This window comes from Pistacia vera, unplaced genomic scaffold (genome assembly GCF_008641045.1).
Source record: "Pistacia vera cultivar Batoury unplaced genomic scaffold, PisVer_v2 Contig754, whole genome shotgun sequence".
NCBI classification, from domain to species: Eukaryota; Viridiplantae; Streptophyta; class Magnoliopsida; order Sapindales; family Anacardiaceae; genus Pistacia; species Pistacia vera.
In genome coordinates, this window is record NW_022196617.1 from 462524 (window position 1) to 476218 (window position 13695).

The 13695-nt window shown below is 36.9% G+C and overlaps 2 protein-coding genes across 2 annotated transcripts; both read right to left on the reverse strand.

The window, feature by feature from the left end:
* Positions 1-2307, reverse strand: LOC116115854 (ABC transporter G family member 20-like). Its single transcript, XM_031401983.1, has one exon. It carries the CDS (start codon positions 2285-2287, stop codon positions 86-88), a length of 2202 nt encoding a protein of 733 aa, XP_031257843.1. The 5' UTR covers positions 2288-2307; the 3' UTR covers positions 1-85.
* A 4843-nt stretch (positions 2308-7150) lies between these two features.
* Positions 7151-13200, reverse strand: LOC116115797 (calcium-transporting ATPase 4, endoplasmic reticulum-type-like). The gene is made up of 8 exons (XM_031401928.1): positions 11552-13200; positions 11121-11193; positions 10891-11012; positions 9996-10277; positions 9521-9898; positions 9090-9199; positions 8278-8506; positions 7151-8088 (listed from the first exon to the last, which is right to left on the reverse strand). Exons 1-8 carry the CDS (start codon positions 12965-12967, stop codon positions 7507-7509), a joined length of 3192 nt encoding a protein of 1063 aa, XP_031257788.1. The 5' UTR covers positions 12968-13200; the 3' UTR covers positions 7151-7506.
* Between the last annotated feature and the right edge of the window lie 495 nt (positions 13201-13695).

The window sequence follows — 13695 nt, forward strand, 5'->3', positions numbered from 1 at the left end:
ACTCTGAAAAAAAATTAAAATTATTGTATAAACAAGAAAATCCTTGAACAATTTTCATGTTCTCATCATTATTATATGGAATTATTCATGTCCTCTTGTTCTTGCTGCCTAACAACAATGTAAAGTAAAAGAGAATTCTGAAGAAAAATCCCCAAGCAACTGCAACCCATAAGCAATTCCACTTGCTGAGATCTGTGATTCCTTGTTGCACCAATGTGTCCACCCCAGTTGTCACACAACTGTTGCCCGTAATGTTTATGCCCAAAACACCGCTCATACTACTCAGCAGCTTCAGTTTCACGGCCTCCGGCACTGCCACTAATGGCGTGTTGTCGAACATTTGCACTCCTCTCACGAAGCATTTCGTGGGATCGCCAAATTCGTTCTGCATAACGCCTTCGTAAGGATATTTCACCAGAGAAATGTAGTGAAACCAAATCCAGTAGGGAGGAATTCGGTTGCGGGAAATGAAGAAGCCGCTGAAGAGGAGGAAGTAAGCCAAAATGGCGACAACGACTGTAAAGCCTAACATGACATGAGACACGACGCCGGAGAGGAAAGTTACGAAGGAATTTCCGGCCCAGAAGGAGGCCAAGATTGCGAGGAAGTAAAAGAAGAAGCCTCCTGATAGGCCCACAGCCCAGAAGGTTGTGGCGGCAAAGACAAGAGAGAGGAAAATTAAAGAAGGGAGGGAGATGATTGAGTGAGAAAGAACGTATGAAGAACGGCGATAAGCATTGTAAGCTGTTTCTCTCATGAAAATGTTTCGTTCTTGAAGAAAGACTGGGATTGCTTCTGCACAGGTGTAGAAAGTTGTGGACATGGCGAAAGCGAAGAAGCCTATACGTTCTTGAACGCCTTTGGGTGAGTTGTCTAGATGCCAAAACACGGTGGCCAGGATAATCCCAGTTACAAGAATAGCGCCTAAGCGAATTCCGAATAGCTCAGGCATTCTTCTTGAGTTTGTGAGTGATCTTTTGGCAATAACTATCATTTCAATCCAAAAAGGATTGGCAAAAGTTGGAAATGAGGAAGTTGATTTGGAGTCACTCGGAGCACCAGAAACAAGTTTGCCCCTTGAAACGCTTGCACTTATTGCATCTTTCAGGGATAGACTTGTTTTCTTGGACTCTGGCTTTCTCGGATTCTTTCTGTTTTGCCATGACTTGTTGAACTCCACTAAGTTAGAGGTTCCACCAGGAGTTTCTTCAAGCTCACGAATCAAATCAAGAGCGAACTCTGTTCGATTCTCATTCTCAGGAATCGGATGCCCAAACTCGGAAAAGAATTCAGGAATATTCGCTGGTGTGCCACCAAAGACAGTGTTACCATGTGAAAGAAAAATCAAGCGATCAAGCAAGCTTAAAATTCGGTAACTTGGTTGGTGAATAGACATGATAACAATGCTTCCGCTCAGGGCAATTCGCTGCAAGACTTTAACCACCATAAACGCACTTGTTGAGTCTAGACCTGAGGTGGGTTCATCGAGAAACAAGAGAATTGGGTCGTGAATTATATCAGTTCCAATGGAAACTCTCCTGCGTTCACCTCCAGAAACTCCTCTATGTCCTTCATCACCTATGACTGTGTTAGCCGCGTTGCGGAGACCAAGTTGATCAATCAGAGCTTGAACTCTAGCCTTCTTCTTACTCTTTGAAAGCGAACGAGGAAGCCGAAACTCGGCCGAGAACATAAGCGTCTCTTCTACAGTTAACATAGGAAACAAAAGATCATCTTGCATGACATATGCAGAAATCACCTTCAAAAGCCTCGACTCCAAAACTTCACCATTCAAAGACACTGTTCCTTTCAAGCTGTCTTTTGCAATCCTGTCTGCAAGAGCATCAATCAACGTGGATTTCCCCGATCCACTAGCACCAAGAACGGCCATGATTTCACCTTCTCTCGCCTCCCCTGATATGTCATTGAGTAAGATCTTCTCTGGTGAATCATGAGCGTCCTTTCCAAAACATGGAAGCTCTAGCTTTTGACGAACTTTTACACTGTATGTTAAGTTGTTAAAAGAAAGAACAAAAGGGTGTGATGTTGGCACGGAACTGCAAGAATAGCTAATCTCAAGCACTCTATGATCAATAGGAGTGTTGTCACCTGAACTATTGGCATCTTCTACACGCCTTAAGAGCTCCGCGAGAGTGCGAGAGACATCAGGCTTATCTCTTCTCGGGTACTGTTGGAGCTCAAATGGTTGGTTTTGTCTAAAGAATGTAAGGTCGTCCCCGGCAATTGGCTTCGCCAGGGACTTGCTTGAGCCTCCAACACGAGACATCAGTGAGCCTTTTTTTTTTTTTTTTTGGTGAGGTTTAGTTACAAAACTCTCTGTGCAAGGGATTTATAGCTGAAATGACAAAGAAAAAGAGAGTACGGTCAATATGTTTGGTGATTTAAAGTATCTAACTTTTGCTCCTGTATGACTACAGTATTTAATTTCGGATCGTCAATGTTTATTTACTTGACACAAAACTTAAACTAGTAACCAAGGGTCTAAAAAGAGTAATAATTTATATAATAGATACCAAAAAATAGAGCTACTGATTTCGTCTTTTATGTTATAAATACCAACGTCACCAATTGCCTATCTACTAAAAAATACCAACTGGCAACAAGTATAATAGGACCCATAACCTATATCATAAAAGGTAACATTCACTTGTGATGTCAATATAATGGTTTCTGTGATGTTCTTGTGATTTTGTTTGATCAATTTACCTGTATAGTGAATGTTCTTTCTTTAATCTTAATGAAGAATCCCTGTAAGTATTGGGATAATTATCAAGTATTTTTTAGTACAAGAAATTAAGGTTAGGTAAGATGTCAAACAAATCCTTGTTTATTTGAATGTTAATGAAATGAACCCATCAAAACTGGGATTAGATGAAGCAGGGTCCTACTTGATTACTGCAGCATGTACACCTTTCGTGTAATGAGGCAAATGCAATATGATTAGTTCTGTATCATTGAGGGACTATTATTATTAGTCACAAACGGTGGCCTACACTTCCTAATCTCTTTTCCACACGCCTTCATTCCTTCACGATAACTCAGTTTCACTGAAACCATTTTTCTAGCTTAATTGTTATTCACGTACCCTTCTTTTTTATCTTCATTTTTCTATTATAAATTGGGTTTCTATGTTAGGTATGGATGTTATATCTACTGTGGAATGACTACATGGGTGTTCATCTGCTATTGTACACTCATAAAAGTTCTAAGAAAAGTCTTAAAAAAAAGGTAAAACACAGAGAGGATCCTGGCTTACAAGCATGATTGGGGCAACCATTTTTGGTTGAACCTAATTCCTCCACGGATGAACTGTGAAGTGTCATAATGGCAAGGGTGATTCTGAAATCGATTGAAAGATGTTGCCAATTAATTTTAGATTAAACGACTTTTTCCCACCCAAGGTTTTCCTTAATGACACTTTTCCACCCAAAGTTAATATTTCGTTACTACTCAAAGCCGATTCTGAGGGAGAAAATTGCCTTCGTCATCACCATTTGAACCTTCGATCTCCTCTCTAAAAAAACTCTCTCATCTGACACCTGATTTCTCATTAATTGTCGACCACCGCAAAGTTAGGGTTTCCTATTCTTAACTGATTTTCAACTGATTCCGACGACGAATATTCAATCAGTCACCATCATTCGATCCACCGGCCTCCATTATACAAAACCTCTCTTACCCTAGTTCGTGCCTGGTAACTCGACGAACACCGGCTGAGAAAGTGAAATGTATTTTGGGTATTAATGGAATATAAACTTTGGATGGAAAAGTGGTATTTTAAAACTTTTTTGTGGAAAAGTGTCATTAAGGCAAACCTTGGTGGGAAAAAGTCGTTTACTCTTTAATTTTAATATCAAATAATAAATGGTACACCAAAACCAAATATGACATTGGGAAAAGAAACACAAATGTTTTGTGAAAATGTTTCAAGTATTCCCTGAACAAATCAATCAGCTTCCTTGTTTGTGTGAACGATTGAACAGGTTCTATTTTATTTTACCCCTACTTTGAAGCCCCAAATATGAATCAAACAAGTTTTAGATGTGAAAGGAATCCTTAGTTTTTGAGGTAAATCTTTTGCCCCTGAAATTAAGAAAACCCCAAATCTACATTAAATTTGTCTCAAATATGACTTGTGTATAATGTTTTAAAAACACTTTCTTTTGCAATAAGCTAATGGATTAAAAGTTCCTTTTTTCCTTTTAATTATATCTGGGTGACCAAGTGGTTCGATAAAAACTCTTAGGTGTATTACTCAAAAAGTTATAAGTTTGAATCTCTCCTTGGTTGGTAATAGGGGTAACCACTAAAACTCTTATTTGATTATTAGTTTTAAGATCTCGAAAAATTAGTTGAAATACGTATAAGCTAGTCTGAATATTCTAATTATCAAAAAAAAAATTAGAAGTTTCTTCATTTATTAATATAATTTCTTCTTCATTCTGGGGCTGAAAAAAGCATTTTTTGGGGGAAGCACAGTTACATCATTGTCTGCCAATTGTTTTAAAGTTTCCTTCTAATTCACTCATTTCACACCTCTTGCGTTTAAAGTCTTGCGTTTACATTTACTTTAGTATTTCTATGTCAACTTGTTCTTCATAGCAAACAAAAACCATTCTTGATTAAGTAAACCAGAGCAGAGAATTAGTAAAAGGTGAAATGGAGACTCTGTTCTAAGCCTTTTTCTAAGGATGTCCAAAGAAGTTTCTAACTTTTTCCCTGTAACAAATTCTGCTACATTTCTGAAAGTTTGACTTTGAGTTTGAGAAATTTCATAAACATCATCAGGGATGTTTCGAAATCCTCAAAATCTGCTGTTGATTTTATATCAACAAGAGGTAAAATTAAGTTGTGTGCTGTGCAGCTCAGTCCATAACATCCTTTTAACTATACCCAATTTTTTGAATAGTTTTTTGAAAAAAAGTTGAGTTGGGTAGTATTAAAAGTTTTTTTTTTTAATAATATTTTTTAAAAATATTTAGATTATTTTTAACTCTTTAGATTTGTTAATTTAACTAAACACTCTCAATAATCAAAATTTATAAATTAATAAAAATACCTCCAACCACCCACATTTGTCAGACTCTAACCACCACCGTCGAAAGGTAGTCGAAATCTATCGTAATTATGCACTACTGACTGGACATGGCCGGTAGTACGCCGATTTGGCCTTTGTCGGCTAGTCCACCGTGGATCTGGCCTAAAAAGACCACATCTAGCCATATTTGGCCATTGATAACAATTATATCTAGCATTTTTCGGCCAGATCCACTGTGGATTCTAACCAAAAAAGGTCAGATCAGCATACAACTGACCATATCCAGTCGGTAATGCATCATTACAGTAGATTCTGGCCACCTTCCGACGATGGTGGCCGATATCTGACAAATGTGGATGGGTGAGTGTGTTTTTGTCCGTTTATAAACTTTTATTGTTATGGGTGTTTAGTTAAATTAACAAACTTAGGGAGTTAAAAATAATATAAATATTTTGAGTTGAATAGAATAGTATTGTATCTTGAAGAAAATTTTGAATATTAAAACAAATATGTATTTGGATATGATTGGATAGGATAGTGGAATAGGATAAGGTAAAAATGTTGTACCAAAGGGGCCTTATTATTATTATTATTATGTTGTCATTGTTGCGCGGAAAAATTCAAAGCGGATAAATCTCCAATTGACATGTAAATATCTCGTGATCAAGGCTAACGATCATGTAACTTTTCTATTTTATTGAATTTGAGTTTATCTCAAACTCAACCTTGTAATGGGTGTTATATAGACCAATTATAAATTAGATCGTTTTTTGTGAATTAGATCGCTAATATCACATGTTCAATAACATAACAGTAAATGTAGTATTCAATAACATAAGAAATGGATGTAGGTTTTGCATTATAGATATTTAATAATATAACAATGGATATAAGTTTTGCGTTATAGTTAGTCGAACTATTTTAAAAAGTCGAACCACTTTAAAAAGTATTTCTCGTTCTTTGTTATTTTATATTAATTACTGAGTATTCAACATCATATTATTATTTGATCTTTATTCTAACATTGTCAATCATGTCTCTCTTGTTAGTGTAGATTTCTACATCATCAATTATTATTATTACTATCATCAATTTAAAATGGAAATGATCTCAAAAAGTTGAAACTTTTTCAATATTTGTAAAAAGTCATAAATGAGCTTATCATTCTTTTGGGATTATTTGTTAAATCTTTACCATTAATTTTAACGTGAAAGTATAGGAAAACTTTGTAAATGCATGTATAATGAATTTTGACAATTTTTTGAAAATTGTGGGACGTAACGACAGCTGAGCTGACAATATATAATTACAGTTGAACTGTTCTTAGCAAGCCAATAGTACCTCCATAATAATTTAACCTTTTAATAACAAAATTAACAATAAATAAATTTATCATAAGCAGATGGGATTTGGAGACTCATTGACAATGGAATCTCTTTACTTAACTAGCTTTGGTCGAGTTGATTTTAAGTATTTACAATTAACAAGGCTTTAAGAGCCCCTCTCAATCTCATTCGTTCCTATCAGTTTCCTCTAAATGAATCCCTTATCAGCACTCAACAGAAGTCCAGTTTTTAGAGAAATGACCCAGTTGAGGTATAATTTCAGATGAAGAAAATAATATATAATCTCTTTAACATAGACGTTATCGTTAGTTTTAGTAGGTACAGCTAATCTTTCTTTATCCACCTAACATGCCTCTAGTTTCTAATATATCAATTTCCCATTCAACGTCTTCATATCTGAAATTCAATGGCCTTTAATCAGAAAAATTTTAAAAACAGTAGCAGAGCGGTGACGATGAGTTATCCTAAAAGCATCAAGATTAGTCATTGAGAAACTTGACTCTGCTCTGCCCTTGATGGAAAAGCAATTGATATGGTCAACCAGCTCAGTCTCAGTCACCAACTGAAAACTAACTTGGTCAATTCATTCTCACCAAACATATGGCTCATTTCCTCATTCACATCACTCTTTTAACCATTCAGTACCTGCTATTACTTTTTTCCTACTCCTATGATGGTTTTTGTGAAGAAACATGTTGCATCTTCCAGTTTCTTCGCAAATTTTTGTACATAACAAGGATCTGCATAAAGAAAAAGGGCGAAATGGATTGATTTAACTTACACTTTCGTGTTTTTAAGTTAGCAACTTACTGCATTAGCAGAAGGTTTACAGGACCATTTAGCACATCCATCAGATGGCAAAAAAATAACTGTGAACTTTTGTTGATTTCCAACACTAAAATATGTGGTTTGAAAGAACCCAAAAAATTAAAGAGCTTATGGTAGACAAAAAGTACCAGCGTAAGCCAGTTCTCCATAGTCCATACAATCCCTGTTAACTGGATGGAACCAAAAATATAGGTCGGACACCGCGGATTCGATACACGGCAGGCAGTATCAGGAGTACTGAACAACTTCTCCATGAATATGTTGCAAATTGTCTCACTCTGATTTCGTTTTTGAAGATTTCCTCCTTGACGTTTGAGATCCGTTTGTACTTCTCCCCACGAACTTTAGAACTTCATCAATTAAAATCACAGGGAATGCAATGACCAAAACCAAGAGCCATTCATTGAAGCTTAGAGGCACAATACCAAAAACTTGAGCAAGGAATGGCACATACAGGATCAAGAAGTGCAAACCGAATGAAACAGACATTGCCACAAGTAGCCAAGGGTTGACCCAAGGGGGCATTGTCAAGAGGCTCCCATCCTCAGAAAGGGCATTGAGGGAGTTAAACATTTCAATGGCAACCAACACAGAAAGGGAAAGTGTCATAGCTTTTACTTTCCCACCATGGAAATAATCACAAGGATTATCATTGAAGGAGAACACCTGACTCCCAGCTGTGAAGGGTGAAACAGTAAAATTCCCCCACAATGAGCACTGACCCCAGTTGGCAAGCTGTGAGTAACTGACAAGAGTGTGGCCATCCCCGATAAGATCGATGCCCAAGAAAGAATCATGTGTATACCAAATGATAAAAATACCAACGGTCGCTATTCCAACATAGAGCCCAATGACCTGTGCAGAGAAGTAGAGTAGATAAATTGCAAATTCCAGTAAAATTTAAAGAATGTTCCCTTGGGAGATTAAGCAATACCCAAATATGGAAGTTAAATGCTTAAAACATGGGAACTGATGAGAGATTAAGCAATACCCAAATATGAAAGTTAAACGCTTAAAAAATGGGAACTAAAGAAGATAAAATACCAAGTAGCGGAATAAAATCCAAGCACTAATGAGAGAGTCATCGCTTCTACGAGGGGGCTTCTTCATTATGTCTTTATCTGGGGGATTGAATCCCAATGCTGTTGCAGGTGGTCCGTCAGTAACAAGATTTACCCACAGAAGCTGGACAGGTATCAGGCCTTCAGGAATACCTAAAGCTGCTGTTAAAAATATAGAGGCAACCTCTCCAATATTTGAAGATATCATATACCTGAAATAGATGAAATGTCTCAGTTAATATAATCCCATCTCTTAGTATCTAGAAATGACTTCCAAGGGAAAAAATAAATAATAGGAGTGCAGTAATTAAAGGTAAAAATAAAAAATAAATACGAAAATTTGGTTGAGGGTGCCATTCCTTGTGGTAAGTTCAATACTGTCAACGGAAATGACTGAGTGAGGAAACAATAACATTATACTGCTCCAGAGAATTAAGCTACTAGCTCTTAAAAAAGTGCATCGAATACATAACATGCATCAATTCTTAAATTACTTATCACTCCATCATATCTGGTATCAAGTGGGAGTTTGGACTCTAATTTTACAACCAAATCAGTTATAAGACCATGTATCAAAGAAAACTTCAGCCAGGAATAATATGTTATATATCATTCAACTAGTTACACCAGAACTGTTGCAATTTACTGTCTCGACACCCACATATATCATTCGTGACCATTTCACTTCCATTTTTAATGACTAAAACCTAGTGAACATCAACTTTCAGATAAAAGCATGTTTCATTTTGAATTTTATTATAGACGCTGCATGAATGAGAAATAAAAAATAAAAACCTGATAAAAGCCTTCATGTTGTTGTAAATGGATCTGCCTTCACTGACAGCAGAAACAATTGTACTAAAATTATCATCTGCCAACACCATATCAGAAGCTTCCTTTGCAACCTGAAAATAGAAAAGATGAGAATGAGGGGAAAAGTAACAAATTACCAGTTCAAATCAATGAGTAGGACCAAATAAACAGAATAACAATTAACAACATTAGATCCCTCACAATCCCTTACTCAAACCACTTGGGAATTGGTAAAATAAATGCTGTTGCATAACTCCCTATGTTATCCAATTAAAAATGAGATCTTTCGATCGCCTTTATCTTGTTCTACACCTTACAAACTGAATTCTTCAAAGATCTGATTTAGTAGAATCAGGTGTACCATAAAAAGTAAATACAAGATGATATTTGTACAAACAAAAATGATTAATTACCTCTGTTCCAGCAATGCCCATGGCAATCCCAATATCTGCCAGTTTCAGAGCAGGGGCATCGTTAACTCCATCACCAGTCATGGCAACCACCTCCCCATCTTCTTTGAGCAACCTAACTATCTCTTGCTTGTGCCTTGGTTCAGCTCTGGAAAACAATAGCCCACCACTTTGTCTTAGATGGGCTTTCTTATCACGCAGCTCCATGAACTCTTTACCAGTCAAACTTTTCGAACTAATGTCTTCGTTAGGTTCAAATACACCTATTTCATTACATATAGCTTCCGCTGTATTCTTGTTATCTCCTGTAATAACCATGATACGAATTCCAGCTGCTCTGCAGTCCTCAATTGCTTGCGAAACCTCTTCTCTTGGAGGATCCTTTTAAGAATAGAAAAAATTAATTGTCACAGTCAGTTCATAGAACAGAAATATAATTGCATAAGTGAACAATATTCAAATATCTATTATTACATACCCTCAATCCAACCAAGCCGACAAAAGTAAGTTTGTTCTCAATTGATGCATAGTTGGATGGATTAAGTAAAAGTGCATGAGCTGGGTGATCTTCAGTACCATCATAGGTTTCAAATTCAGGAAGCTCATCTTTGTACGCAAAACCCAAGCAGCGTAATGCACCAGTCGACATTTCATGAAGGGCTTGTAAAATAATGTTCCTTGAATTATGGTCCAGTGGTACAACAGAACCATCGAGCAACTGAATCTTTGTGCTCCTCTCCAGTAGATTTTCCACAGCACCCTGACATATTAGCACTGCATGTTAGAACTCTAAACAAGCTTTTACAACTGACACAAAAATGAACAGAAATCTTTATCACAGAATATATATATATATATTATTAGTGGGCAAAGGAGCATTTGATTTACTGGACTACTGATCTTTTGATATAGGAAGACGACAAAACATTCAAAATACAGAAAAAGTTAAATAAACAATGAAATCTATAAACAGCAACTAAGAAAATTTTGACAGAAGATAGAATTGAAGTCATGGATCATAGACTATCAAGACTTAAAAGAGTTCCCAATGAGTGAAACTATTGGCTATAAAGTTTAGCTTGTGTGATGGGGCAGTCATGTGTTCGGGTCAAAATTGACATCAATAGCACTCAAATTTTTGCATTTTCCAAGAAATCCAATAAAGCAAATAAAGTTTATTTTCACACAAAAGAGCCTTCAATATGTTTTGCCTTTACTTAACCAGAAAAAGAGATGAATATGCAGAACAATGCACCATTTGGCCAATTATAAGAGTGGAAATCAATAGTTCACATCTAATTTACAAAAAGAATGGCATATGTTTTATAGTTGGACATCATTCATATTTGGGGGAGGAGAGAGAGAAGGAACACCTTCACCAACAATGATTTCTTCCCAGAACGAGAGTTGACAATAACACCCATGGACTTCCTATCACGATCAAACTCAAGAGTTGCAATCCGTTTTTCATATTCATTCCATTTGCGGCAACAACCTTGCGAAACATAAAACATGAAAGCAGAGTATGTGAATTTCTAACTTCAAACATTTCAGTAGCAAGGAAAATTAATTAAAGACAAAGTATGTGGAGTATTTTGCATACGTAGAATGTCATCCCCAGTAATTGCGGATGCATCACTAAACCCTGCTGGGAGACCCATTTTTTCAACTAGAACCTGAAATGAAAAAGAAACGAATTGAATCAAAATCCAGAACGACCACCATGGCAGGTTACATCAATACTATACAACGCAGAAATTCTAAGAAGAAAAAGAAAAGCAACCGACAAAGTAAACAAATCCTCTTCAAGTTGCATCCACCAAAAAGGTAGTTGTTGATTAAATCCCAAGAACACAAGATATGTAAAAAGAACAACCAAAACGACTATTTTGAAAAATATGTATGCGCAAATCAACAAATTACCAAAAGTTTGTACTAGAAAAATGATAAAATGCAATAATACAAACATCCAAAAGCATAACAGAACGAACAAAATAAAAAAAGACAAAAACAGCCAAAACTAGATGGTCTCACCTTCAGAGCTGCCTCAGTAGGCATCCCATGAGAAACAAATTTATGATCTGACTGCGCAATACCAGCATCATTACACACAGCAGCTATCTTGGCGATCATTTGAAGATTAGCATCCAATTGACCCGGGTTCCAATCATGTATATATCCATCATAAGGATTATATGTAGTCCCATCAACCTTAAAACTTCTCAATTTATCAACTGTACCACCCATTGCTACAAGTTTGATCACAGCCATCTGATTGGTTGTCAAAGTACCAGTTTTATCAGAACATATCACAGTCGTACAACCCAATGTCTCAACACTCGGCAACTTTCTCACAAGCGCATTCTTTTGAGCCATTTTACGCGTACCAAGTGCTAAACAAGTGGTAATCACGGCAGGTAAACCTTCAGGAATTGCAGCCACAGCCAATGCAACAGCAATTTCAAAGTAATAAGTACATTTCTCAAACGAAAACTTGAAATTCCTAGGCCACCCATTAACATACTCCCAATTAAGAAAGTACTTAACATTAATCAACCACACAAGCACACATACAACTCCAATTATCATTGTCAAAACCTCTCCAAATTCATTCAACTTCTTCTTCAGCGGCGTGTCTTCTTCAATTTGTGAAGCAGCATAAATTTGCTTATGCACTTTCCCAATTTCAGTCTCCATACCAATCTGTGTAACCAAACACACACAATTCCCATTCACAACTGTAGTTCCAGCAAAAAGAATACATTTTTTCCCTTGAATATCAGCATCTGGAGGAACCACTTTGGTGTTTTTATTAACCGCCTCGCTCTCTCCAGTTAACGAACCTTGTTCAACTCTTAAAGTTGAACTAACCAATTCCACAACACGCATATCAGCAGGAACTTTATCACCAACCTTGAGCTCCACAATATCACCAGGTAAAAGTTCCTTAGCCGGCAACTTATGGATTTTATTACCGTCACGAATCACCGTAGCGTGCTCTGATTGAATCTCTTTCAGAGCCTCCAAAGCTTTCTCCGCATTATTTTCTTGCCAAACACCAACAATTGCGTTAATAATCAGTATAAGGAAAATCACTAACGGCTCCACAAACGCCGTTATTTCCATCTCGCCACCTTCTTCGCCGTCGTACCAAGCCAGCACAAACGAAATAACCGCCGCGGCGAGTAAAATTCGAACTAGCGTGTCGTTGAACTGGTCCAGTATTAAACTCCATATGGACGGACCTTCGTGTTTCTCCAGTTCATTTAAGCCACAGATCCTACGACGCCGTCCGACGTCCCCTGAGTTTATCCCCGTTCTTCTGTTAACCTGATATTGTTTTTCACACTCTTCAACGTCCTTGGCCCAGGCCGGGAAGATATCACGATCCTCGTCCGATCTAGAATTAATAGTTTCTCGCGAACCGTAATCTTCGCCTCCTTTCCCCATTCAGATCCACTGCAACTGAAAATAGAAAGTTTAAGAAAATTTACGTTTGTTTGTTTGATCTAGAAAAAGCGAGAGAAAATCTCCAAATCCAAGGAAAATAGATTCTCTCTCACGAACACTTCGAGGTCTGTGCTATTCCCACTAAGTGACTGACTACTCAACAGTCCTCTTTCTCTCTTTATAATCTCACCAAATCGCTTTGCTTTCGTCACACTAATTTTTTTAAATTAGGGATTAAGTTAAGTTAATGGTGAAGAAGTTTCGGCGTAGCGTCGATGAGTGTGGTGGTTCAAATCTTTTAATTCAGAGGGGAGGGCAAAATTAAATGGTAACTGCTACGACGAGAGAGACATTGTTCACATGTAACAGCTGGCAGAATAAAAGGTCACCGTACAGTGTGATTTGGCCTTATTTTATTGGAGAGTTGTGTTTGGCCTGGTCTCCTATTGGTTAGGTGTCGTTTTCATGGGTTAGTTTGGTGTTCGTTCCTTCCCTCCGTAGTTCCGTGAGCTATAAATCAATTTAAAACCATTTATTTTTCCAACTTGGATGTAAACTTCAATCGTGTCGTCTCGTCTATAAAGTATTCATGTTGGACTAAACGTAATTATCATCAACTTTGGGTTTATATCGGTTGCGTGTGTTTTAGAATTTTGATTAGTATTTTTGAAAAACAATTGGATGGTAACAGAGTTAAAATTTAAAAATTAACAAAAGCATCCCTCTAG

Excerpts from the sequence above, each read along its gene's own strand:
- LOC116115797 (XM_031401928.1), bottom strand. The coding sequence starts at position 12,967 with ATGGGGAAAGGAGGCGAAGATTACGGTTCGCGAGAAACTATTAATTCT. Across the intron at positions 11,194-11,551 it reads CTACTGAGGCAGCTCTGAAG|GTTCTAGTTGAAAAAATGGG; the intron begins GTGAGACCATCT and ends TTTTCATTTCAG. Across the intron at positions 8,507-9,089 it reads AACATGAAGGCTTTTATCAG|GTATATGATATCTTCAAATA; the intron begins GTTTTTATTTTT and ends CATCTATTTCAG.
- LOC116115854 (XM_031401983.1), bottom strand. The coding sequence starts at position 2,287 with ATGTCTCGTGTTGGAGGCTCAAGCAAGTCCCTGGCGAAGCCAATTGCC.